This window comes from Medicago sativa, chromosome 2 (assembly GCF_051527215.1).
Source record: "Medicago sativa cultivar Bolivia chromosome 2, Bolivia_mono, whole genome shotgun sequence".
NCBI classification, from domain to species: Eukaryota; Viridiplantae; Streptophyta; class Magnoliopsida; order Fabales; family Fabaceae; genus Medicago; species Medicago sativa.
In genome coordinates this window covers 39,069,111-39,096,795 of record NC_140750.1, presented here as the reverse complement: position 1 = coordinate 39,096,795, position 27,685 = coordinate 39,069,111, and the positions used below count along the sequence as shown (strand labels likewise).

Below are 27,685 nucleotides of genomic sequence, written 5' to 3'. Positions count from 1 at the left end.
ACATTACTTAATTTGCATGCCATTATATCTATAATAGCAAAATTAACTATCTTTTAACCGGCTACATTCAAACAAAAAATGAAGTAGTAAAAAGGACAAACTTGGACATAGTCAAGCATATTCAGGCATGACTTTCCTCAACATTGTGATTGGACGTAATTCCTTAGGGTCAAGTTCATCAAAGGCAACATAATTTCGGTCCTTATCATACACATGACATTCAGTCATGATTGTCTTCATCAATCGCCAATTCCAACTAGCCTCATTCAGATACTGTTCATTCAATACAATTATTAAGAATTTTGTTATAAGAATTTTGTTGGCAGGATGTTCCTGGTTATAAGAATTTTGTTAGTGAAAAATGGAAATCTTTTGAAGTCACAGGGTGGGGGGGATTTCTCTTGAAAGAGAAATTGAAACTTATTAAGGTTGCTTTGAAGGAATGGCATTTGGCTCATACTCATAATTTGTCTGGGAAAATTAAATCTTTGAAGGAGAGGCAAGCTGTTATTGATGGAAGGGGGGAAGAAGAGGAATTAGCCGAAGAATTGGTTGAGGAGCTTCGTATTATTACGTCAGATATTCATTCGTTGTCCCGTCTTAATACTAGTATTAGTTGGCAGCAATATAGAATTAATTGGCTTCGTGAAGGTGATGCTAACTCGAAATATTTCCACTCAATTTTGGGTTTTCGGAGGCGAAGAAACTCATTTGTGTCGATCAATGTTAATGGCGCAATGGGGGAGGGTGTGCAGGATGTCCGTCAGGCGGTGTTTTCTCATTTTGCGAGTCATTTTCAGCCGCATCATATGCAAAGGCCGACGATGGATGGTTTACAATTCCGGGGGTTGTCTTATTCTGAAGGAGGCGGTCTCACTAAGCCTTTTTCAGTGAATGAGGTGAAAGCCGCTATTTGGGATTGCGATAGTTTCAAGAGTCCAGGTCCTGATGGCATCAACTTTGGTTTTTTCAAAGATTTCTGGATTGATCTGAAAGATGATGTGATGCGCTTTGTTACTGAATTTCACAGGAATGGTAAGTTGTCGAAAGGTATTAATTCTACTTTTATAGCACTCATTCCAAAGGTCGACTCTCCCCAATCTCTAAATGATTTTCGCCCTATTTCATTGGTCGGAAGTTTGTACAAAATTTTGGCAAAGCTTTTGGCTAATAGATTGAGGCAGGTTATCGGCAGTGTAATTTCAGATACGCAGTCTGCGTTTGTTAAAAACAGACAAATTTTAGACGGGATTTTGATTGCGAATGAGGTGGTTGATGAGGCTCGCAAATCTAAGAAAGAATTGTTGATGTTTAAAGTGGATTTTGAGAAAGCGTATGATTCTGTTGAGTGGGGGTATCTAGATGCGGTGATGGCAAAAATATGTTTTCCGACCTTATGGCGAAAATGGATTAAAGAATGTGTTACAACGGCTACCGCGTCCGTTCTTGTTAATGGTAGTCCCACAGATGAGTTTCCTTTGGGTAGAGGCCTGCGTCAGGGTGATCCACTTTCACCTTTTTTTATTTTTACTGGCGGCTGAGTTGAATGTTATGATGAAGGCTATGACTGTTGCAAATTTGTTTCGTGGTTATAGTGTTGGGGTTGAAAATGCGGTGGTGGTATCTCATCTTCAGTTTGCAGATGACACTTTGCTTCTAGGTGAGAAGAGTTGGGCGAATGTTCGTGCTTTGAGGGCGGTTTTAATCCTTTTTGAGGCGGTGTCTGGGTTAAAAGTAAATTTCCAGAAAAGTTTGTTGGTTGGTGTAAATGTATCGGATTCTTGGTTAACAGAAGCAGCGTCATTGTTGAATTGTAAGGTTGGTACAGTGCCTTTTATTTACCTGGGATTGCCTATTGGTGGGAACCCGCGTCGTCTGTCGTTTTGGGAACCTGTGGTTAACCGTATAAGATCTAGACTGTCGGGTTGGCAAAGCCGGTTTCTTTCCTTTGGAGGTCGCTTGGTTCTTCTAAAGTCCGTCTTGACCGCGCTACCTGTCTATGCTCTTTCCTTCTTCAAGGCTCCAGCAGGTACAATCTCTTCCATTGAATCTATTTTTTCTTATTTTTTTTTTTTTTGGGGGGGGGGGGGGGGGGGAGTGAGGATCATAGGAAAATTTCTTGGGTAGGATGGCGATCAGTGTGTGTGAGAAAGGAGTATGGTGGATTATGAGTTAGGCAATTGAGGGAGTTTAATGAGGCTTTGTTAGGGAAGTGGTGTTGGAGGTTACTTGTTGATCGTGGAGGGTTGTGGTATCGGGTGTTAGTTGCTAGGTATGGTGTGCGTGATGGGAGGTTGGAGGATGGGGGCCGGAGTGGTTCTTTTTGGTGGAAGGAGGTTGGTAGGATTAGAGATGGTGATGGTGGGGGCGGTGATGGTTGGTTTGAGGGTTGTGTGGCTAGGCGGGTGGGTGATGGGGAGGATACTTTGTTTTGGCATGATCGGTGGTGTGGTGATGTTCCGTTCCGGCGTCGATTTAGCAAGTTATTTGATTTAGCATTAAATAAATCAATAACTGTTAAAGAGATGTTTTCTTTAGGATGGGGGGCGGCGGGGGATGGATGGCGGTGGCGTAGGGGTTTGTGGGTGTGGGAGGAGGAGCTCCTAGAGGAGTGTAGGTTATTACTTGCTAACGTTACTTTGCAGCCTCTTTCTTTTGATGTGTGGCAGTGGCAACCGGATCCTATTCAAGGTTACACAGTTCGTGGTGCGTATGCTATGCTTACTAATCAGGAAGTGCAGCAGGATAGACTTTGTGATGATTTGGTTTGGCATAAGCAGGTTCCGCTTAAGGTGTCAATCTTTGCTTGGCGGTTGATTCGTGATCGTCTTCCTACAAAGTCTAATTTAGCATATCGTGGTATATTGGGTTCAGAGGCGTGCTTTTGTGTATCAGGGTGTGGTCTTGTGGAAGATGCTCGCCATTTATTTTTGTCTTGCAGATTTTTTGGTTCATTATGGTCTTTAGTGAGGGCTTGGATAGGCTTTGATGGTGTCGATCATTGTGATATTTTAAATCATGGAGCTCATTTTTCATATTACACAGGCGGTTCGAAATCAAGGAGATCATTTCTTCAGCTTATTTGGTTACTTACGATGTGGGTTATATGGAATGAAAGAAATAACAAGATCTTTAAGCATAAAGAAAGTTCCATACCTCAATTATTAGATAAAGTGAAATATCATTCATTGTGGTGGCTGAAAGCCAAAAGAGTTGTCTTTATGTTTGGTGATCAAATGTGGTTATCCAATCCTTTGTCATGTTTAGGCATTGGTTAGCCTCTTATTGTATTTTTTGTAACCAGATTGTTTCGTTTTAGTAGTCTTGTCGGTACATCTTGTGCTGAGAGGATTGCTATAGCTATGTTAATATAATCCATTTTTGTTTGTTCAAAAAAAAAAATACAATTATTCAAAACTAATATTAATAAATGTTTAACAACGCCATTCGCTTTCTTTAGTGATTTTGATCATACTATTTTCAATACTCGTGTAATTTTTGTTGTTTAGAGCTAATTGTTTATACTTTTTACTATATTCAAACAATAGTATATATGTAAATTCAAATGAACTAGGTTGCAAATATTTTATTTGTATTATTTCTCTTAATGAATCAAAATAATGATATGATCAATATTACCTTTCCCCAGTTTTCTTGTAGAGACTTGTGGATATATGATGAGGAATATGGACATTGATATCATGTCAGAGGATCTCAACCCTGATAAAAAAAAAGTAGCAGGAATGTAGCAATTAGTTAGTTTGCCATGTTAATTATTGCAAGCATGTCATTATACTATATGCCATGGCATATGAACTACTAAGTGATTTTTGTACGAAATTTCAAACAACATAATCTCTAACGCACTTTTTTTAACATTTTCTTTAGAATTAGTTGAAATTCATATAAGTCAAAATATATTAGACATGATTCTCACTAAATTATAAGGGTTTCATATAAATTAGGTGAAAGTGATGTGTTTTTTTTTGGCTTTCCATAGGTTGCCTCCAAAAGAGGTAATCATATTCGATGCACAATTGAACACTAAATATAAACATCTTGCTTAATCATAATTTCAACTTTGATTTAACATGTTGTAAGAGCCTAGCTCCTTCTGCTTTACCAAACTCTGCTGGTTATGTGAATTTTAACAAATAGAAAAGTGTGTAAAAATAGTATGTTGATAGCATTTGTCCAAAATTTGATAAATGGATATCTGAAATTGTTAGACATAGAATTTCTAAAATAATTAATGAAAGTGATAAAAGAAATGTCAACACATTACAAAACTCTTTTGTTTCTTTACTTGTTGGACTCATTTTTGTGTCGACACAATTTCTGAAAGTAGAAATTTGAAAGAAAAAAAATGTGACTTATTAAATAAGGAATAAACCATATGAAGTGTGTCTAAAAATGTAAAATATTGCATGCATTCCTCAAAGTAAGGATATATTGATGGCACCCTAGCCAATACTACGTATCCCTACAAGTAAGGGATGCGAATAAGTCGGATCGGTCTACGGTGGTCTATGGCTAGTCTACGACAGACCATGTTAGATTTTTATATTAAATAGAGAAGACTTCGACTTTTTTAGAAGCCTATTTAGCTAAAAAGATTATGTCATTTGCCATAAAAAAAAAAGTCTTTTAGGCTTATGAGGCCGACCTACTTAAGTAAATATAAATTATATTTTTTTGAGAGATAACTATAAATAATGTTATTTATTACTAATATTATTATAGTACATTTTGTATTTTGAATTAAATTATAAATTTGTTAACCTTTTCAGAAATTTAAGCTTACTAGTATTGAAACCCGCACCAAGCACGGGTTAGAATTTCGTTAAATTTAAAATATTGGGTGAAAATGTGGTATCATGCTCATTTATGTGGTCGTTTTATGTTCAATGAGTCGATCCACGCCAGTGTTTGGCTCTCATGTAAGGTCCAACGACCGTATCATAGTTTGGTTCAACTTTGTGGGGGGGAACAAAAGTAGTTACTGGTGGTAGATCACAGATGCAGAGAGTTTCAAACTTGAGAAAAAGATGTTAACCTGTCAAGTATAATTTGATCTGTTCGGTGAGGATGGATGAAAGGCGATGGTGGCGGAAAGTCCTCCGGTATGGTGGCGATGAGTCTTCGCGGTGAAACGAAAGGTGCCTGCAGACACGTTAGCACTCCAACGCTCAAGTCAGTCATGGAACTGAGAAAGAGTGTGTAAAAAGTGTTGTGAAAAGTGAATCGTACCATGAGGGTGGGGTAATATCACCCTTATATAGACGCGCGTTGAGAATAACTGCCTCCAGGTTTTACAATGTATGATTAGGAACAGTTAGAGGACACTTGTAGGGTGATCCTCGCGCTGGGGCACACTTGGATGTTGTGCACCAAAGTTGGCGTGTTCCTTCAGGCACGGGGCCTTCAGGCGGTGTAAGTTAGGCCACGTGTCAGCATGGGATTGGTCTTCTGATCAGTCCAGAACTTGATTTGAAGTTCCACATTAGATGCATGTTGAACAACATATAAGTGATATGACCCATATACATAATTCCTTAAGGTTTTGAGTGAAGGTGTGGTGTCAAACTCACTTGTGTGGTTTCTTTTAATCTAACGTGATGATCAAACTCAATGTATGATCCCCCGAAACACACAACATTATGATGAATTGTTTATTTTGTTTGTGGATGTCACATGTTTAATTTTGGATTAATTACAGTTTTGGTCGTCATATTTTCACCCACTTACATAATTTGTCCCTCCATTTCAAAATCACCTAGTTTTGGTCCCTCTTTCAGATTTTTAAACATAAAATGGTGATATGTCATATTTAAATTGAAACTGATGGAGTTTTCAGGTAATTACACGGGTATAGATCATTTTACATTATCAGATTGTATGCCAGGCCATTTAAAACATGTCGCATCACAGTTTTTTAGTCTAAAAATAGGAGAAAGAGACTAAAATTAAGTGATTTTAAAATGAACGGACGGATTTCGTGAGTTGCTGAAAATAGGGGACTAAAACTGCAATTAAGTCTTTAATTTTTCATTCTTAAAATTTAGTTTTTTGATGTTATTCTCTTTCTTATGAATTTCTCATTTAACCTCTATTATTTCAAATTTATTTTCTTTTGGTTGATGGTGGCAAATATGATGATGGAAAATTGAAGATGTGTTATGTTGGGTTGATAAATACATGTTTATTTGATATTTAAAATTATTTGCCATTTTTTTTAATTAAATCTATATTTCTTTTTTGTAAAATAGTTATACAAAAATTTTAAAGCCTTCAACAAACTCATAGATTTATCGACAACTCACACTATTTTCTATTCTCTCACACACAAAAACACAATACTTATTTTTTCCCTTAACTTCTCTTATGTTCAAATTCCTTTTTGGTATTTTTTTTTCCTTCTAATTTCCTTTCCCCCTTCTCATGTAAGAAAGAAACATAAACCTCTTTCAATTAAACCATCACCAACGGACCATTTAAACATATTGCAGCTTCCTTTGATCTTATATTGGACACAGAGAGTTGCAAACTTGAATAAGAGGTGTTAATGTGTCAAGTGTGAGTTAAAATTTTATATTGGATGTAAGGGTAAATTTTGAACAACATATAAGTGAGATGACCCATATACCTACTGACTTAATGTTTTGGGTGAATATGTGATATCAATCTCATTTATGTGTTGTCTCTTAGTCTAATGTGACGATAAACCTCAAGGTAGGATTCCTTTGAAGTTCCAAAATTAAGATGAATTATTTCGTTGATGTGACGATAAAATTCAAGGTAGGATCCCTTCGTAGTCCCAAAATTAAGATCAGTTGTTTGGTTAGCTTTTAGGTATCATTTATTTTATCTTAACTTTTAGTTATTGGATATCATTCGTTTTCATGTTAATTTTTCTATTCAACCTCCCTTATTTCGAATTCTTTCACTTTTGGTCTTTGGTAGAATTTCACAATGGAAAAATACATATGTGTTTTTCTAAGTTGACAAAATACATGCTTATTAGAAATTTTAAATTGGCACGGTGTTGCGATTTTTTAGTTGAGTCTAATTTGTGGTATAATTATTACCCCAAAATCTCCAAATTCTTCAACAAACCTGCAAAATTACCAGCAACAAACATTATTTTATATACTCTAACAATCAAAGCACGCACTCCTTTTTTTTTCCTTACCATGTCTCTCATGTTAAAATATTTTTTCATCTTTTTTTTTTTTGCTGTTTTATTTTCTTTATACTCATGAAAGAGAGGAATAAAAACATCTCTTCATAAAACCACCACCAATCTATCTTTTTTTACCATGTTATGCCTCAATATGACTTTATTTGATTATGTTACCAGATGACAGATGTAGAGAGAAGTTAATTTGTCATATGTGAGTGAGTAGGAGGTGAGAAAAATATAAGTGAGATGATTCATATACATAATGCCTTAAGGTTTTGGATGAACATGTGGTGTTAGTTTCACTTTTGTGGGTTTTCTTAACCTTATGTGATTTTCCAATTTAGTCTATGCTCTCCTGGAAGTCACAACATTATGATGATTTTTTTGTTAGTTTTGTATGTCATTTGTTTAAATTTTTATCTAAAATTTTTGTTTTTGGATGTAATTCAGTTTGATGTTATTTTTTTAGTCAACCTTTATTATTTAAGATTATAAGATTGTAGACGTGTTATGTTGAGTTGACAAAATACATGTTTATTAGACATTTTAAGTGAATATGTGATATCAGTCTCACTTGTGTGATTGCTTATAACCTAATATGATGTTTCGACCCAACGTAGGCTTTCCTTTGTAGACTCAGCATTAAGATGAACTATTTTGTTGGTTTGTATGTCATTTGCTATTTTTGTAGAGTTAATTAACTAAACGGTCCTTAAAAAATATCAAGAATTTCATTTTTAATTCCTATAGAAATAAATCACACTTTTTTGGTCATTGTAAAAAAAATTGTCAGCATTTTTAGTCTTTGTAAAATTTTCCTGATCCATAAAAAGTTCAAAGGAAAATGTCACAACGATTAAAAAATGCAATTTTTTTCTAGGGACTAAAAACAAAAAAATCTTCATATTTATAGGCAATATTTACTTAATTAACATTAATTTTTCGTAAAACTTTGTTTTTGGATGTCATTAGCTTTCAATCTATTTTTGTATTCAACCTCTATTATTTCAATTCATTCACATCTGGTATTTGGGGGATATGACAATGGAAAATGCAAATGAGTGTTATGATGAGTTTACAAAATATTACGTGCTTATTAAATATTTTAAAATGATTAGACGTTTTTTAATTAAGTGTTACTTTTTGGTAATAATAACCCAAAAATATTCAACTTCTTAATCAAAATCATATAATTATTGGTAACTCAATCTATTATATACTCTTAGAGATAAAACACACATTACATATTTTCATCTTATTGTGTTCCCTCATGTTTAATTTTTTTTTTTTTGTATTTATTTTTTTTCCTTTCTTTCTAGTTTCCTTTCTCTCTTCTCATGAAAGAAAGAAACATAAACTTCCCTCCATGAAATTACCACCAATCAACCTTTCTGAACATGGTGTACCTCATTTTAACTACGTCACATAATTACGAACGCAAATATTCGCAAATATAAGTGTGAGTTAACGTTATACAATGGATGGAAGAGTAGATTTTGAATGACATATAAGTGAGATGAACAAAATACCTAATGCCTCAAAGTTTTATGTGAACATGTGGTGTCGATCTCACTTGTATGGTTGATATTGACCTAATATTATCATCCAACCCAATGAAGACTCACCCGAAGTCCCAATATTATGATAATTTGTTTTGTTAAGTTTTGGATGTCAATTGTTTAATTTTTTATCTTAAACTTTAGTTATTGGATACCATTTGTTTTCATGCTATATTTTTTCACTCAACCTTCGCTGTTTCAAATTCATTCACTTTTGGTCTTTGGTGGAATCCGACAATGAAAAAAAAATATGTTCTATTGAGTTCTTTCAAAAAAAAAAAATCTATTGAGTTGACAAAATATATGCTTTTTAGAAATTCTAAAATAATGTGGTTTTTTTTATTTAGTCTAATTTTTTTGTTAAATATTTACTCAAAAATCTCCAACTATTAATCAAACCAGTCCAGTACCGCAGTAAACAAAGAGTTCACACATATCAATAAGTTGCAAAGATAAGGAACATTAAAATCATCCAAAATAAAGTAATAAACACCAAATTGAAAAGAAACTCAGCACTAGTCTCATGCCAGGCCACTCCATTGATTTGCAACACCGACAATATTCTAGGATTCTAAATCATTGTTGAAGGTTAAGCTCGATCCCACAATGGATCACTTTCGTGGTCTTCAATCCTAGCATCCATCCGAAACTTGTCCATTTGATAAAATAGCTTAGGGTTTTCTTCTTCACTCGCACACATAACGACTCTCCAATAGGGGCCAATAGCACTGTAAACATTTAGCATCTTTTCTGTTGTTTCACACTCCACGATCGGTCGCGGGAAGTGATCAGATCTTGGATGTTTGATTTTGTCATGTCGATCCCGCTTTAAGTTGCTATCAACTAGAAGATCCACAATAGAACGATAGGAGTTTGCATCCACATCTTTGGACACATTGAAAGTGACTGGTTCAGCATTATTGGTGTACTTCTCAAGCAAATCATTAAAATTATCATCGCTTGAAACATTTACTCGAGTCTTTGTGCTGCATAAATTTGAAAACAAATGAACGCAGTGAGGTGTGAAGAAACAGAAACATACTATAAGAAAACTAGGGGTGTTCGTGATTCAGACTATTGATCAAACAAATTAAAACATGTAATAATAATCATCTACAACAAATTTAAAAATATGATGAGTTTAGATTTGCTTCCCCAACGGAGCTTGCATCTTTTCATGATTAAAAACCAAACTCATTTTCATGATTAAAAAATAATAATAAATGAGAATGGAAAAGCAATGTTGCAAAACAAGCACTTACACGATGCCAATATTTAAAACCTTGTATGTAACTATCTAATGAAAATGTTTGTATCCACATAACAAAATACATCTAATGAAATAATAAAGAAAGAATTTCAGGACACTTACCTTTTCTTCCTGGACGGCTGAGCGGTAGAATGATTATCAATCCCAGCTTTTAACTGAAATTTACGCATTTCAGCCAATAGTTTCGCATTCTTGCAATCCCCATAACCTGGTCGTGGACGCATAATGACCTTCCAATGATGGCCAAAAGCATTGCAAGCAACTTTCATATCCTCTACGGAGGAACAAACAATCGGATACTGGCAGTGATCGGGACTTGGATTTTTTATTTTGTCACGTCGACCCGACCTTAAGTTGCTAAGGCATAGATCAACCGCAATTTTTTTGTAGTCCAATCGACCCAAGCTATGGTTTACAGTGAAAGAGACTGGTACAGCATTCTCAGTTACATAATCCTTGAGCAATTTCATAAAATCTGGGTAGCTTTGAACATTCACATCAATCCGGTCCCCCTTCCTACATAAATTATGAAAACAAGGGTTTCAGTTGGTGTTCCAAAGGCTTATTAAGTTTGAAACGAATCAAAAGTAGGGTTGTTCAAAACCGAACCAATCCAAAAGAAATGCAAATCGAACCAACCAAAACCGAAACCGCAAAAAACCACATTTGGTTTGGATGTATTCGGATTTTATTTTACCAACCGAATCAAACCGCAGCGTAAGAAAACCAATACTTATAGAAACTCAATCGATACTTTTATAAAGTGACATTTCTTTTTTCTCTTGAAGTTTCTTATTTGAATTTCATTTCAAAAATTGTATCTATGTGCTACTTGAACTTTTAAAGAATGATAAAATCTTAGTCTTATTGCATTTCTTATAAAATAGGATTACTTTTTGTCCACGTTCTTAATTTGCTCTACGTAGTTGTGAACATTGTTGGATGAAAATGAAATTGTAATGTTGGATGAAATTTAAAACATTGTTGAAAGCATAGCTGAAAATATGTCGTGTTTTAGCTTTTTAACTTGATTTTAATGTTTGAAACAAAAATTGTATCATCTCAAAGCAACGGCACCAACTGATCCAATCCAAACTGCATTGAGTTTGGTTTGGTTCGGATTTTATTTTAAAAGTCATCGAACCGAACCAAACGGCGTGTTTTTTTATCTTGCTGTTCGGATAAATATCAGTCTCAAAACCGCAAACACCCCTAATCAAAAGGGAACACAAAAAAGAAAAATGTATAAATGGATAAATAGAGAGACAAACGAGAGGACTTACCTGGACGACTTCTTCTTGTTAACCAATAAAGAAGGAACATGACTCACCTTCAAGCTAAAAACTACCACCAATAATCAAAGGAAAAAAAAAATTAAAAATGAATCTACTTAACCCTAATCATCATCATCATCTGCACACAAATGATGCATTCAACTCGTTTTCAATACAAAAACATATATGAATGTATGTATGAAAATATATCTGGATCCTTATATAAATGGCGGCGAGTGGGAGAAGAGGGTTTGGTTCTTCTACTGGAGAGAGAGAGAGAGAGAGAGAGAGAGAGAGAGAGAGAGAGAGAGAGAGAGAGAGAGAGAGAGAGAGAGAGAGAGAGAGAGAGAGAGAGAGAGAGAGAGAGAGAGGAGAGAGAGAGAGAGAGAGAGAGAGAGAGAGAGAGAGAGAGAGAGAGAGAGAGAGAGAGAGAGAGAGAGAGAGAGAGAGAGAGAGAGAGAGAGAGAGAGAGAGAGAGAGAGAGAGAGAGAGAGAGAGAGAGAGAGAGAGAGAGAGAGAGAGAGAGAGAGAGAGAGAGAGAGATCAATTAACATTCAAAGAAAAAAAGAAGAATGTAATATATGGATGTATCTATTTAAATCGGCAAAATTTATTAAGCTAAGCCTGTGAAAGAAACACAAAGCTTGCGGAAACAGAAACGAAGATACACAACAGCCCCCCACATAGATTCCACCTACCAAAACTATTATACAAAAACAAGCCCCAAACCAACATAACAAATTGCAGTGTTACAAAACACTTCGCAGCAACCAATCAAAACAGCCAACACACGCGGCTGTCATCCAGCAGAAAGGAAAACCACACCAGAACACATATCTAATGAAAATAATAAAGAATGAATTTCAGGATTTTGAAGAGGACTTTACCTTCTCTTTCTCTTCCTGGAAGGCTGAGCAGTAACTGCAAAAATAGACATATATGGTCACAACTACCACCAATAATCAAAGGAAAAAAAAAAAAAGAATAACTAATCTTCTTAAACCCTAATCATCAGATTCAACTCGTTTTCAATACAAAAACATATATGAATGTATGTATGTATGTATGTAAATATACCTGGAGACGACTGTGACAAGAGGGTTTGTTCCATTTGGAGACTTCTTCGTGAAAAAAGTGGAATTGAAGGAAAAAGAAAAGGAAATCGATCGATGAAGAAGAAAGGGGAAAAAACTAGGGTTGGGGAGAGATGTTGTTTGTGTTGTAGTCGTAGATTGACCTATGAAAGGGAAAAAGAACAAGAATGGGTGGATGTATATATGGGACTACTAATCATGGCCGGCCCACAATTTTTTTTTTATTTTTATATATTAAACCAACACAAAATCCACTATGTGATCATCTGCTTCTCTTTAAGGGTATGTTTGGCACTACAGATAATGCAAGGAAAGATAGAAGAGAGAGTGGAAAGTTTGTTGAATAACATTCTTTCCCCTGTTTGGTTCCTCTGTCAGAGACGAAAGATAGGCTTTCTTTGATGGGGCCCACGCGCAAAAGCTTTCCGTCCAAAACAGCAAAGAAAACTTTCATGGATGATGCAATTATTTGAAAAGACGATACTACCCTTGCTTTTTAGGATTCACGTGAAATTTTCTTACGTGTTGCATTTCATCTTTATTCTTTAAAATTTAAGTCATCATCACTTTATTTATATATAATATAAATAAATTACTAAGATATATTTAATGTTTACAATAATTTTTTACTATTTACTACAATTTTTTATTTTTTAAGCGGATTTACTAAATTTTTTGGTTGCACATATACATACAGGGCTATTTAGGTCATTCATTAAATATATATCTTTCTTTCCTTTCACTTTCTTTTCACTTTCACTCATTCCAAACAACTAAAACAATCATCTCACTTTCCATTCACTTTCCTCATACTTTCTTTCCTTTAACAATCTTTCCTCTCACTTTCTTTGGTGATCCAAACACATTATAAAGGTGTACTTGATTTTATACTTCTAATATTTTTACTTTTGGTTACAAATGGAGGTCTAGTAGTATAGAGTGGGAAGTGCAAAAAGTGCAGTAAGGCAGCGATTAATCAAATAGTTCAAGAAAGTTCCTGTCATATTTAGTATCTGATTTTTTTTTCTCTAATAAATTTTAGGACGAATGGTTTATTGAGGAACCCTACCTTCTCTAATCTATTCGACACATGCAATTTCTTTTCTGTCGATACGTCTCGTACTTGAGCTCCTTTTGTACTTGCCCGTTCATTTCAACTAATTCAATAGCTTTTTGGATATTTCCAGAAAATATTTATAATTCGATTTTATTTTTCCTTTTCTAATCGGACCAATCCGCCTACTCGACTTCTTATATTGAAAGTGATTGGTGTTCCTATTCCAACAAGACTATTCCGTACCATTATGGAAGAAGATTCGGGTAAAATATGCACTTCTTCGGGAATAAAAAAAATTGATCTACTTTGAAAAAATTGGCATTTTGGCTTTAATTCTTTGATTCCTCAATACTCAATGAAAACTTCTTTTTGAAAAATGGAATGAATTTCTATAGTTCTGTATTTACTAATTCCGTCTTCTGTGAGTATTATTTTTCGAGACGTCATTTTACTTGTAACTTATGGTTACTTCATCTTAGGGTGAGCATTCTCAATCCTGAAATCACACTGTCTAGACCCTAATCCAGTTAACACTAATTTTGGTCAATGTCATTGATGATTAACACACTATTTCCAGCAGGAAAAGGTTTATATATGAAAACTGTTCTTTGATTTCAGTTCTCAAGTAATTGGTGGTGTGGAATGTTATTTTATATTATACTGATATAAAGTCTGTTCTAATTTAAATTAGTGAAGTTGCCACTGGTGATGCGATATGTTTATATTTATTTGAAATCTTTTTTTGTAATGCTTGCAGATGCCATTTTCGGATCTTGTAGATGCTGAGTTGTTCATGTCGTAATGTTGGTGATCGTTTGTTTCTTCTCAGGAATTTGTTCTTGACCTTTTGTAACTTGTCTTTGTACGACTCAGTTTGATTATGTGATAGATAAATATATCAGATAGTAACAGCTGATCTTTGATTGTGGTGGTCAATTAACTCAATTATGTGCTATATAGCCTTTTTAGTTTATTTTGATCGGATGTTAAAAAGAGAGATATGCGAGGCAGAGAGCTTGAGAGAGGCGGCGGTCATGGTGTTTACCATGGTCGATCGCACCGGTCCTTTTCACCGGATGAGAGGCTTTACAGGGGGGAAGGGGTCCAAGCAGGGTGCCACAGATGGGGGGGGGGATGGGGGAAATTGGATTGATGTGAGACCGCGACGTCGGAAAGCGTTGCGACATGTTAATCGAGGTCAGGACAGACAGCGGGAGGCGTATCAGTTCGATGTCAGAGGTGACTATGGTTATCGACGGTCTAGGTTTTGATATGCTACGCGGGAAGGAAGGTTCTCAAGGAATCGGTCGTGGGATTCATCCTCGTGGGACAGACCTTTTACGCATTGGACACGAAACCCTAGCATGGAGGATGACGTTGCTGCTCATCGGCGGGAGGGGAGAGCAATCTCTCGGAAACGCAGACCCCATCAGGCTTGGGAAAGAAGTGCGGAAGCTGATGCTCCTAGGCTGCGAGCGCAAGCAACACCAGCTGTGCGGAAGGAAGGCGATGCAGATTCTTCGAATAAACGGTTCGTCACTTTCTATTTTACTAATTTCCCTATGCAAGCTCCTAATTTTATCCTTAGGCAAGGTTTTGAGGTTTGTGGGATGTTGGAGGAGGTTTTTGTTCCTAACAAACTGAATGTTAATGGCGAGGCTTATGGGTTTGTGCGGTTTTCGAATGTCCGTGATGTTGATAAGCTTTTACGTGCGGTGAATGCTGTGCACTTTGGTCATTTACGTGTCAAAGCGTCTTTAGCAAGGTTTCATAAGACAAATAAGATGGCAGCGGTGGTTGAGCATGCGGGGAAGGAGGCGGTGTTAATGAAGGAGGCTGTGGTGATGAAGGAACCGACTGCTGATCAGAAAGTGGAACACGTAGAGCACGTTGTTAGGAATGGAAACGAGAGTGATAACGGAGGCATACCTGTACGACTGGAGTCTAGGGAAGAGAAGGAGGTAGTGACGTTGCAAGGGAGAAACGGGCCTGTGCTTCACGAGGTTAGGGTGCGTGACAAAGAGAAAGGAATGGTGCAGACCAATTTCACGGTGGCTGAGGAAGGCACCAGCGGCACAGCAGCAGAAGTGAATGCAGGAGGAGTGTTACATCAGCAGCAGCATCATGACACTCATATGGCACACCAGTTTCCCAAGAAGTTGGTTCGAATGTACCGGTCGTTGGATAGTGATTTGCAATGGGCTAGGAATGGTTTGGTTGGCACGGTATCAAATGGGTAAGCGATACCAGTGATTCAAAGACGTGTAGAGGACGCTGGATTTCAAGATGTTGATATTATTCCGTTGGGGGCGGATAAGGTATTCATTCATAGCTTATCAAATGTGAATATATTGGAAGTGGTGGTCGAAGCGAAGCAATTCTTTGATCTTGTTTTTTCAAATATTGTGCGATGGGAAAAGTCGATGACGGATTTTCAGAGAGGTGCTTGGATACACGTGTATGGGCTACCGGTGCATGCTTGGCGTGAAAGTTGCTTTAAGCTATGTGTTTTAGATTGTGGGCGCTATCTCCGCACAGATGAATGCACCTTAAATAGAGAAAGATTTGATTATGCTAGGGTGCTGGTTGCGACTTCGTCGCTGGACATTGTGAATGTGACTGACACGATTGTAATTGATGGTGTGCAAGTTGAAGTTAAGATGCGTGAGGAATGGGGTTACTCTCTGGGTGAAGATGCTTGTTTGCTGACGGACGAAGAGGGATCAATTAGTTCTAATGAGCATGATCAGGTTGATTTTCAAAGGAACTCGGATGTGGCCAATAATGTGGATCTCTTGGTTGATAAAATTGTTAAAGATTTGACAGAGGAGGATAGTAACATCTTAAAAAATATTGAGGCTGAAATGGTAGATCGTGCATCATCTGAACATGTCGGTGAGAAGGGGGTGTCTGTCCAATCTGATGGACCTGTAAGTGAAGGTAAACACAAACTACCTCTTGTGCGTTCAGTTGAGGATGAGGTGGTGGGTGGTTGTTCGTCTCTCAAGAAGCGAAGTATCCGTCAATCTTCTTGCCCTCCGGGAGGTACTCGCTCTTCTTCTTCGGGACCATGGAGTATGGAGTGGTTGCAGGCACAAAAGGGTACGCCTTTGTCGGTTCCAGCTGACAGGGGAATGGTTACAGAGGAAGGTAGTTGTCGAAAGAAAGTGGGAGGTGTGCTAAATCATCCTGTCCACACTTTAAAAAAGGTGGCTCGTATGTCTGGGAGCGATCAAACAGAGGTGTTGAAAATTTTACGGAAAGAAGAACGTAAACGCCAACGAGAACTTAGTTTGAAACAAGCGGTGGAGGGGGTTTCACAAGGATCTAGTGACGATAATGCAGCATCTTCTTCAGTGAATCCCGGGTGGCATCATTGGGTGGTGTTGCGTGGGAATGCTAAAGTGGCGGAGGAAGATGTTAAGGGTATAGGTAAGGAAATTGGTTTGGATTTTCCGGGTGTTAATCATAATATGTTTGAGGTGTTGTGTGGAGCGGGTAAGGATGCGACGTTAGGTGTGGACGTGGGGACGGAAGGGGATGGAGGTTCGGTTAGGGGACGAAGCTTGTAGGTGTTTAGTGGTGGTGTGTGTGGCGGGTGGGTGAGGGAGATGAAGCTGTTTTCTTGGAATGTTAGGGGTCTTGGTGGTTTAGAGAAGCGTAGAGAAGTGCGGGTATTGATTGGGGAGAAATTGCCTTGGATGGTGTGTCTTCAGGAAACTAAATTGTCTGTTTGTGATTCTTCTCTTGTGGAGTCGTTATGGGGTAGTTCTAGTTGTAATTTCTCCTTTCGACCCTCGGAAGGTGCATCGGGGGGGCTTTTGATTTTGTGGGATAGTATGGAGGTCGAAGTGTGGTCTTCAGTTAGTAGACAACATTTTTTATTGATTCATGGTAAGTTTATTAAGTCGAACGAAGAATTTTATTTGTTTAATGTGTATGCTCCATGTGGTCTTCGTGAGAAAGAAGCGTTGTGGGTATCTTTATCTGAGCGGTTATTGTTGCTTCGGGGTAAACCTGTCTGTGTTTGTGGAGATTTTAATGATGTCCGCACTGTGGAGGAAAGACGTTCAGCTAGGGGTTCCCACGTGTCTTATGATCATGTTGGCTTTAACAATTTTGTGGAGGATAATGTGCTGGTTGATTTACCTCTTTTTGGTCGAAATTTTACTTGGTTTAAAGGTGATGGAAGCTCTATGAGTCGCATTGACAGGTTCTTGTTGTCTGAGGAGTGGTGTCTTCAATGGCCTAATTGCGTTCAAACAGCCCTTTTGAGGGGTCTTTCAGACCATTGTCCTCTTGTTTTGTCAGTCGACGAGGAGAATTGGGGACCTCGGCCTAACCATATGTTGAAGTGCTGGCAAGATGTTCCGGGGTATAAACAGTTTATGTCTGATAAGTGGAAGATGTTACAAGTTGATGGTTGGGGGGGTTTTGTTCTACGTGAAAAATTAAAATTAATTAAAGAGGCGCTGAAGGAGTGGCATGTTACTCATACTCGGAATTTAGAGGGGAGAATTAATTCTTTAAGGGAAAGGCAGGCGGTTTTAGATGGGAAAGGGGAGGCGGAGGTTTTGTCGGCTACTGAAATAGAAGAATTGCATGATATATCGGTTGACATTCATTCGTTGTCTCGGGCGAATACTTGTATTTCTTGGCAACAATCTCGGCTTCAATGGCTGCGTGAAGGGGATGCGAACTCAAAATACTTTCATTCCGTTCTTTCGGGCAGGCGTCGTCGTAATTCTATGCATTCCATTGTGGTTGACAGGGCGGTGGTGGAGGGAGTACAGCCTATTCGCCAAGCTGTTTTTTCACACTTTTCGAATCATTTTAAGAGAGGTGAGTCTGGTAGGCCTTCATTGCATAATCTTTCTTTTAAGACTTTGAGTGTTGCAGAAGTTGGGGGCTTAACTAGACCTTTTTCTGAAGAGGAGGTGAAGGCAGCGGTGTGGGATTGTGACAGTTACAAAAGTCCAGGTCCGGATGGGGAGAATTTTGGTTTCGTTAAAGATTTCTGGATTGATATGAAACAGGATATTTTGAGGTTTATGGGGGAGTTTCATCGAAATGGGAGGTTGTCAAGAGGTATTAACTCAACTTTTCTCGCTCTTATTCCTAAAATTGACAACCCCCAAAAACTGAATGATTTTCGACCTATCTCGTTGGTGGGAAGTATCTATAAAATTTTGGCAAAGGTTCTTGCGAATAGATTACGATCCGTGATTGGTTCGGTTGTTGCTGAAGAACAGTCAGCTTTTGTGCATAGTAGACAAATTTTAGATGGGATTCTTATTGCCAATGAAGTGGTCGATGAGGCGTATAGATTAAAAAAGGAATTACTGTTGTTTAAGGTTGACTTTGAAAAGGCGTATGATTCAGTTGATTGGGGGTATTTGGATTCGGTGATGGAAAGGATGCATTTTCCGGTTTTATGGAGGAAGTGGATTAAGGAATGTATATCGACTGCAACAGCTTCTGTCTTAGTTAATGGTAGCCCTACGGATGAGTTTCCTTTGGGAAGAGGTCTTCGTCAGGGAGACCCTCTCTCCCCTTTTCTCTTTTTGTTGGCTGCGGAAGGGTTAAACATAATCATGAAGTCGGTGGTTGCGAGAAATATTTTTGAAGGGTACAAAGTTGGGGCGTCCTCCTCTATGTTAGTTACTCATCTTCAATTTGCGGACGACACGTTGCTTCTTGGTGTGAAGAGTTGGGCGAACGTTAGGGCTATGCGAGCGGTTTTGGTGTTGTTTGAGGCTATGTCTGGTCTGAAAGTTAATTTCAATAAAAGTAGGCTGGTGGGTGTTAATGTTTCTGATTCCTGGCTGAATGAGGCAGCTTCTATTCTCCGTTGTCGAGTGGGGAAAGTGCCTTTTGTGTATTTGGGTCTCTCTATCGGGGGTGATTCGCGTCGATTGATTTTTTGGGAACCTCTTCTGCGTAACATTAAAACGAGACTGTCTGGTTTCAATAGTCGGTTTTTGTCGTTTGGTGGCCGGTTAGTCCTTCTCAAGTCTGTCCTGACCTCTCTACCTGTCTATGCTCTTTCCTTCTTCAAGGCTCCGTCAGGTATAATTTCTTCCCTTAACTCTATTTTTACTAAATTTTTTGGGGGGGCTGTGAGGATTATAGAAAATTATCTTGGGTCAGTTGGACCACTATTTGTTCTCGGAGAGAGTATGGAGGGTTGGGGGTGCGGAGGTTGAAGGAGTTTAATGATGCGTTGTTAGGTAAATGGTGTTGGCGGTTATTGGTAGAGAAGACTAGTTTATGGTATAGGGTTTTGGTGGCGAGATACGGTGAGGAGGATGGGAGGTTGGAGGTAGGGGGCCGGAGTGGTTCTTCTTGGTGGCGTGAGATAGCTAATATTAGAGATGGGGTAGCAGGAGTTGGTGGTGGGTGGTTTCAGGAGGGCGTGTCCCGGTCGGTGGGGGATGGGGCTGATACTCTGTTTTGGCATGATCCGTGGTTAGGTGGTGTGCCGTTTTGTGTGCGCTTTAGGCGCCTCTTTGATCTTGCAGTTGATAAATCATGCTCGGTAGCGTATATGTTTGCGCAAGGTTGTGAGGTCGGGGGAGTGGGTTGGAATTGGAGGAGGCGGTTGTGGGTGTGGGAGGAGGACATGCTAGGGGAGTGTATTACTTTACTTTCTACTGTCACTTTACAGGTTAATGTGAAAGATACTTGGCGATGGCACTTGGACCACTCTGCAGGTTATACAGTTCGTAGTGCTTATAATCTCCTTACTTCTCAGGATACCCCACAGGTGGCAGGTGCGGAGGCTCTAGTTTGGCATAAACATGTTCCGTTAAAGGTCTCAATTTTTGCATGGAGGTTGTTACAAAATCGGTTGCCTACTAGGATGAATTTGGTGCGTCGCGGTATTCTTTCTGACAATGCAGCAAGGTGCTTGTTGGGGTGTGATGCCAACGAGACTTGTCAACATCTATTCATTTCCTGTGATTTTTATGGTACTTTGTGGCAGAAGGTTCGGTCTTGGCTTGGTGTCTCAGGCGCAGACCCGTTTACTATTTCAGATCATTTCTTTCAGTTTTCTCATTCAGCAGGTGGCTTGAGAGCTCGTCGCTCTTTCATGCATCTTGTGTGGTTGCTTTGTACGTGGATTATTTGGAATGACCGTAATCAAAGGTTGTTTAATTCTTTAGGTAGTTCCATTGATCAGTTGTTGGATAAAGTAAAGCGGTACTCGCTTTGGTGGCTAAAAGCAAGTAATGTCATTTTTGTATTTGGTTTTCATTTGTGGTGGTCAAATCCCTTGGCTTTTTTGGGAATTGGCTAATCTTTCTGAATTTGTACATTTGTAATTATTGGGGGTCTTCTTGGTACACCTTGTACTTTGGAGATTCCTTGGTTAGTTAATATATAAGTTTCATTTTTGATTGTTCAAAAAAAAAGTTTATTTTGATCGTCTTTTATTAGAGGTATATTTTGTTGGATGGATGTAAAAGGAACGGGAAAAATATGAAAGTTATTAATTTTGTAAATTTTGTAAAAAAAAGTTAATTGTGATTATCTAGTTTTTGTAAAAATATGTATTATATAGTTTATTAATTTATGTTAATAAATGTTTTCTCAGTTGCCAAGAACTTGATTCACTTGCAAAATTGCGAGTTCAACTTCCACTGTCAATGTGATGATCTCTTCGGTGAGTGATTTGTAAGCGCTCCTTGAGTCTACATGTTTGTCCTGATCGTAGTGAGTCTTCAGAGCGTACTTCATGTAAAAAAAAAAAAAAGGTATGCAAAATCTATAAAGATTATCAAGGAATATGTGCGATTAGATATGAGCAAATCTTTAGGAATTTCTATATTTGTCATCTTCATCGTCATCACCGTCTCCATTAGAAAATATCTATTTGTCAAAATTTGTAATTTCCTCATGCTCTATTGGTACAAAAGATGCCTCGAATCTCATATTCACATTAAGCCTCAACACAACACAATTCAATCTTGTCTTGATCCTTTTAGGATTACACCCAATATCAGTCTAAAATCATAACCCTAAACTCTTCTCATTCCACCAAACGTCATATACTTGCAAGGATTTATATTTGTAATGATGACATGCATTACAAAACAATATTGATACATCACTCGTGCCTCATCCAAATATAATACCCCCTCTGGTCCTTTATATAAGAAAAGAAACCAAAAATCATAAAAACCAAGACAATCATTAGTTGTTGCAATTTTTTGAATGTTTTTACAAATGAGTTTTGCTAGAAGACACATTTACGAAAGTGTCTTTTAGCAAGTTATTCTATGAGCATTTGCTAAAAGACACCAACTAATTTTTATGAAGGTGTCTTTTAGCAAAGTTATAACTAAAAAGTGAAAATCACACCTTGAGGTGTGAGTTGCTAAAAGACACATTCATGGGTGGCTTATAGCAAAACCCTTTACAAATATACCTTCATAAAAATTTGTGAAGTATATATCCACTAATATTTTTTTTGAACAAGCTAAAATGATGTATATATTAACAATGAATCACCCCGCACAAGGTGTGCAAAGGATGAAACAACACGAAAGTATTTACAAAGTCACAGTGCCACAAACAAAAGGAGCTCCAACAATACAAACACAAACTAATGGACACCCATGCACTGTAACGAATGTTTCCACCAATCATGATAACTGTAAGAGAAAACAATATGTTTTGACTTTAACCACAAAAAAGAGTTTAGTTTAACTTTTTCAAGGAGCATAGAAGGATGCAAAGCCACATTGTTGAAAACACGGTTGTTCCTTTCCTTCCAAATCACCCAAACAGATGCAAACCAAATTAACCGTAAATAAAGATAACAGAATCTAGGTAAACCAGCCATATGAGTAAACTGCACAAAATGATTACAAAGCTCTCCGTGAAGAACTGATGGAATACCTAACCAATGCAACACAAGTATCCAAAGACCAACATTGAAAAGACCAACATTAAATGAGGGCTAGAAAAGTCTTTTAAACAATAAATGTACTTTAAAAGTCACAACTTTTTCTTATAAATTGGACCAATTTTTTTTTTGAAAATTTTCTTATAAATAAGATCGGAGGGAGTAATTTTGCTTGACGAAATAGTTCTTTCTAAGGACAATCATTTTTCATGGTTAGCGTTGATACAATCAAATTATTAATATTATTTTATCTATTAGGCCCCATATTATTCTTTTTGATAATATTAGGCCCCATATTATTATTTATTTAATTCGCAACTACATTACTTAATTTGCATGCCATTATATCTATAATGGCAAAATTAACTATCTTTTAACCGGCTACATTCAAATAAAAAATGAAGTAGTAAAAAAGACAAACTTGGACACAGTCAAGCATATTCAGGCATGACTTTCCTCAACAGTGTGATTGGACGTGATTCCTTAGGGTCAAGTTCATCAAAGGCTACATAATTTCGGTCCTTATCATACACATGACATTCAGTCATGATTGTCTTCATCAATCGCCAATTCCAACTAGCCTCGTTCAGATACTGTTCATTCAATACAATTATTCAAAACTAAGATCAATTAATGATTAACAACACCATTCACTTTATTTAGTGATTTTGATCATAATATTTTCAATACTTGAGTTATTTTTGTTGTTTATAGCTTATTGTTTATACTTTATACTATATCCAAGAAATAGTATACATGTAAATTTAAATGAGTTGGGTTGCAAATATTTTATCTATATTTTTTTCTCAATGAAACAAAATACTGATATGATTGTATTACCTTTCCCCAATTTTCTTGTAGAGACTTGTGGGCTGCACGTAAGTTATAGCTTGGTATCTTTGGGGATATATGATGAGGAATATGGACATTGATATCATGGCAGAGGATCTCAACCCTGATAAAAAAAAGTAGCAGGAATGTAGCAATTAGTTAGTTTGCCATTAAGGCCTAAGAGCATGAGATGAAATTCATTCAGGACCATATATTGTGGATCATATGCAATAAAACAAGCAATATAACGAGAAGAGAAATAATACCATTTAGGATAATCACAATGAACAGTTCCATTAAGCTGTGCTTGTGCAGCATTCCAGTCTTGATAGTATTTGAATGGTATGTGTGGTGCCGTGTGATGTACCACAGTGAAAGTACTCATCTATATAAGGAACATTTCTTAGTTTCTTACTTACAATACCCTGCTATAGTACTAAAAATTCAGACATTTGATTATAAAGTTAGGAGAATTCTTTCGTACTTAGTGTCTTGCTGTGTATTATAGGCAAAATTAATTTCAAACTATAAGGACCGTGGTGTTGACCATAAAATTAAACACGACATAAGTATTTGTAACATGGTGGGTCCGAGAGCAACATGACCCCAAGACCTATAATTTCATCCAATCATTTCTATTTTCTTAAGTTATCATCCATGTCGATATCTTAGTGTTATGTTTGGTGTATGTCGCTACTTTATAGTCTGTCAAATTGGGAAGTAAATAAAATTAGACAAACAACTATTTTGGTCCTTGAATATGTGGTGCATTGTCACTATAGTCCATAATTGCATCGAAATTGTAAATACATCTCCTACTCTCTTTTGTTAGTAATTTTATGGACTAAAGTGACCGCTGAAAAAACACATTTGAGGACTAAATCGACTACCGAAAGACATATTCGATTACCGACATGACTAAAAAATGAGACACTTGTGGATGCATTTGCAATTTCGATACATTCAAGGACCAATACGATAGCGAGTTACACTTTCAAATGATCAAAATGTCGGCTTGTAAGAATAAACTTACCCAGAAGTGATAACCGAGCCATGGCATGAACCAGTATTTAAGCCATCCTGTGATTCCCGTGGTGTAAATAATCAAAGGCCATCTAACTGCTATAAAAGCAAATACAGCAGCTATACTTATCTTCACCCTCTTTGCTTCATTTGGTCTGAACTTTTTCAAATCAAAATGCCAAAGAAGCCTGTTATGTTAACATGTACAATAATTAATTAATCGTTCGAAGGTACAATTGAGTTAGAGCAAATATATGTGTGACAGATATACAAATACATACCAGTGAGCTATAGACATCCAAGGACGCAATGGACCATATCCATATACTAACGCTTTCCGCAAAAGCGGATTTGAATCAAAATCTTCTTTCCAAACAGGGTGCCATGCGGTATCTTCATGCAACCTGAAGCATTCATTAGGTAGCACACTCTAACAAAAGTTTTACATACCAACATATATACATGCTCTCTTTGATAAGTTAAGTTTTAATTACTGGTTATATTAACTAAAACCTACATACTAGGTAGAGATAGAGTTAAGCTAAGTTAGTTGTATATGTACATAATCAAAGCAAATCACAAATATTAGAGGAAGAAGATGAACTGAATGTGAAAACTGACATTGATCTTATATACACAGAGATCGGTGGCAGCATATGCCAGCTCATCATAACTGTGATAACTAACTAAATGAGCGCGAAATGAATCTGTACTATATGTTCTTTGTATTATGTTCATGCAACTATGAAGGAGTAAATGCTTGTGCACTGCAGGCACATTCACAATTTTAAGCCTACAATGTAAAGAGCTTTGAAAGCTTGAAAGAAAGTAAAATTCAAAGGGAAACATTGTGATAGGATTCAATTTAGTATTAGGACCGAAATAATAAATTAAACAGTAAAATTCTAATGAAAATCGAAGATATTACTTCTCAATAATCCGGTTAGAGTTCAAATGGGATATGACTGTTGATTACAATGGATGAACAATGCAAATTGTAAGTGCAAAAAAATTAATTAAGATAACCTAGGTAAATCGAGACACCTAGAATCTCCCAGTACTAAACATTCCTTCTGTATATAACCATCAGATCAACATTCTTCTCCTATGCCACCCGTCCACTAATCACTCGCCACCGGCCCCCACTAATAAATCATTTATAAGATTTTGATTCTCTTCACTACTGTTTTAATTCTCTACATTAGTGTTCCCGATTTTCCTCTTATAGACTCTCAAAACTATCACATTGATTAAAAATGACTCAATTTACAGAGCATATTTAGAAATTGACCAACTATAAAACTAACTAACTAACTAACAATGAAGCACATATATGAACACGACACAAACACTAACGTGCCGACACCGTTAGTAATTTGATAAAATCACATAATTCAGTGTAATTATAAGTGTCGGGGTTGTGTCGGTGTCGGACACGACACATGTCCGACACCAGGACATGTCTTGCCTGAGCCTGAGAAGTGTTTGTGCTTCAAAGCTAACTAACCAAGTAACTAATCTATTAAACTACTAGCATAATTTTATTGTGCTAATCATCACTATTTGTAACAGACACAGAAAAAGATAGACAGGAAAAAATAATCTGTTTTATTATTAATGAAATGATTGAATATGTTGTGTATTTTTGTGTGTGCGCGCCTAAATAACTTGGATTTGTGGTTGTGACCACACAAGAATTGTCCAAAGTAGTATATAGTTTTTATAAAATGCATGCAGCTAAGATAAACAAAATAATAATAGAAAACTCTACTTACATGTTTGTTTTAGCATGATGTCTGTCATGCTTAAATCGCCATGATTCATATGGATAAATTAGCGGTAAAAGGACCAAAGTTCCAACAATATCTTCTACCAATTTATTCTTTGAAAATGCTTTGTGAGCACAATCATGCCCTATAACAAAAAGCTGTGTGGTGGAAAACAAAAAAGATTACAATGAATATCCGTGGAACTTGCAAAGAATTGATTAATACAAATGATACTAACCCCTGTTGCTGCAGTCCCTGTAAATGCCCAAGCCAGAGGAAGCAGATACCAAGGCGCTTTTGAAATCAAAAATATCCCCATTGCATAAGACGTCACTGATATCAAAACTTTTCTCCATGCTTTCATTTCATCTATTTCAAACACCTTTTACCAATACACAAAGAAAAATGAGAAAAAATGTATATAACAAATCTATATATACACACAATGCTAGCTATTTGGAGAGGAAAAAATGTCGAGATAATATTACATAAGAGCAAAATTTTAAACTGCAGATATAGTCGCGATTGTGATCGCACCACGATCTTTGATATTATGTAGAACTTTAGAATTGCAATCTCAAATCTCAATCCCAGTTCCAAAAACAAAAACAAAAATCAAGTTGGCGCGATCCAGAACATTGTATGGCTCAAACAATTGGTAATAGAAATGCCCGTTGGAAATAGATCTATTCAAGAACAACCTTCTTCGGAAGGGAATTGATGATATCCTTCAAAGTGACATTATCAGGAAGAGGTTCTCCAATTTTCTTAAAACCATATCGTTCACATATTTGTTGTCGGTATTCACCGGTGCTTTCAGCAGGAGATGGTGCAGCTGGAATTGCCACAGCTTTTATGATGGAAGCTTTCTTCCTATATATTGAAATTCTTTGTTGCCTAAACCCTTTGTTGATAGAACATTTCTCGTTTACTTTACATATTCCTAAACAGAATTAGAAATAGTTATTTACAAGGCTCAAAAGTAAAACCATTCATCATAAATGTTGCAAGCATGCATGTAATTAGTTAATATGGATAGACAATAACAAACATACATATGATGCATGCAGCATACCTGATGTGAACTGGGCTGGAATAATATTTCTGTTCATAATAGGCCTATTGTGTGAGTCCTGCAAAGCCTAACCATATATAAAACAAGAATAAAACACACCCATCAAATTGTTACACATACAAACAAATTCTTCAGTATTCACACACAAATAGATAATAAAGTTGAAACCTTGGAGAGGAGTGAGGAATCGGCAAGTGTAAGCATGCAAGACATTGTGACCAAAACCTAAAGGTGAAGAGCTTCAGGTTGTTGTTTTGGGGATTGAATCGAATGAGTATCTGAAGAACGTCATAAACGATGTAATGGGTTTCTATCCATCTGTTCTAGTTCCTAGTTTCTGAGGCAACATGAAACACATGTTTGTGTGTTTGAATTTTGTGTTCCTCGGGTGCTGACTGAATTGGAACCATGCATGCAAAATCATCGAAAATACTCACCAATTTAAGAGTGTTTGAATTTCAGAGTAAGAGCTACTGCACTTAATTTTTTTGAAAAAAAATATATTTGGAAGACCAACCGGGTCATGCCAACATGTGTCCTATGTTAAAGATTCCACAAGCAGTAAATATTTATTGAGAAAAAGTAATTTTTACAATTGCGATAAATAAATTGTCACAATTTCTAATATATAATTTCTAT

The 27,685-nt window shown here is 36.8% G+C and overlaps 2 protein-coding genes across 5 annotated transcripts; both read right to left on the bottom strand.

The window, feature by feature from the left end:
• Positions 1 to 64: 64 nt before the first annotated feature.
• LOC146946792 (omega-6 fatty acid desaturase, chloroplastic-like) lies at positions 65 to 27,685 on the bottom strand. 2 transcript variants are annotated; one of them, XM_085744678.1, is made up of 10 exons: positions 27,215 to 27,685; positions 27,047 to 27,113; positions 26,673 to 26,914; positions 26,210 to 26,353; positions 25,978 to 26,129; positions 24,484 to 24,606; positions 24,213 to 24,390; positions 23,446 to 23,564; positions 23,189 to 23,303; positions 65 to 273 (listed from the first exon to the last, which is right to left on the bottom strand). In XM_085744678.1, exons 1-10 carry the CDS (start codon positions 27,257 to 27,259, stop codon positions 112 to 114), a joined length of 1,347 nt encoding a protein of 448 aa, XP_085600804.1. In that variant the 5' UTR covers positions 27,260 to 27,685; the 3' UTR covers positions 65 to 111. The 2 variants fall into 2 exon arrangements, with proteins under 2 accessions (XP_085600804.1, XP_085600803.1); XM_085744677.1 differs by lacking the exon at positions 65 to 273 and adding an exon at positions 21,242 to 22,941 and having other exon boundaries at positions 27,215 to 27,678.
• On the bottom strand, positions 9,158 to 12,527 carry LOC146946793 (uncharacterized). Of its 3 annotated transcripts, none has more exons than XM_085744676.1 (5): positions 12,364 to 12,527; positions 12,174 to 12,207; positions 11,296 to 11,356; positions 10,115 to 10,528; positions 9,158 to 9,728 (listed from the first exon to the last, which is right to left on the bottom strand). In XM_085744676.1, the coding sequence occupies exons 4-5, from the start codon at positions 10,480 to 10,482 to the stop codon at positions 9,332 to 9,334; spliced, it is 765 nt and encodes a 254-aa protein (XP_085600802.1). In that variant the 5' UTR covers positions 10,483 to 10,528; positions 11,296 to 11,356; positions 12,174 to 12,207; positions 12,364 to 12,527; the 3' UTR covers positions 9,158 to 9,331. The 3 variants fall into 3 exon arrangements, with proteins under 3 accessions (XP_085600802.1, XP_085600800.1, XP_085600801.1); XM_085744674.1 differs by having other exon boundaries at positions 11,296 to 11,349; XM_085744675.1 differs by lacking the exon at positions 11,296 to 11,356.

Excerpts from the sequence above, each read along its gene's own strand:
- LOC146946792 (XM_085744678.1), bottom strand. The coding sequence starts at position 27,259 with ATGTCTTGCATGCTTACACTTGCCGATTCCTCACTCCTCTCCAAG. Across the intron at positions 26,130-26,209 it reads CAGGGACTGCAGCAACAGGG|CTTTTTGTTATAGGGCATGA; the intron begins GTTAGTATCATT and ends TCCACCACACAG. Across the intron at positions 24,607-25,977 it reads CATCATGCTAAAACAAACAT|GTTGCATGAAGATACCGCAT; the intron begins GTAAGTAGAGTT and ends TGAATGCTTCAG.
- LOC146946793 (XM_085744674.1), bottom strand. The coding sequence starts at position 12,397 with ATGGAACAAACCCTCTTGTCACAGTCGTCTCCAG. Across the intron at positions 12,208-12,363 it reads CTTGTCACAGTCGTCTCCAG|TTACTGCTCAGCCTTCCAGG; the intron begins GTATATTTACAT and ends CTATTTTTGCAG. Across the intron at positions 10,529-11,295 it reads AACAAGAAGAAGTCGTCCAG|GAAGGGGGACCGGATTGATG; the intron begins GTAAGTCCTCTC and ends TAATTTATGTAG.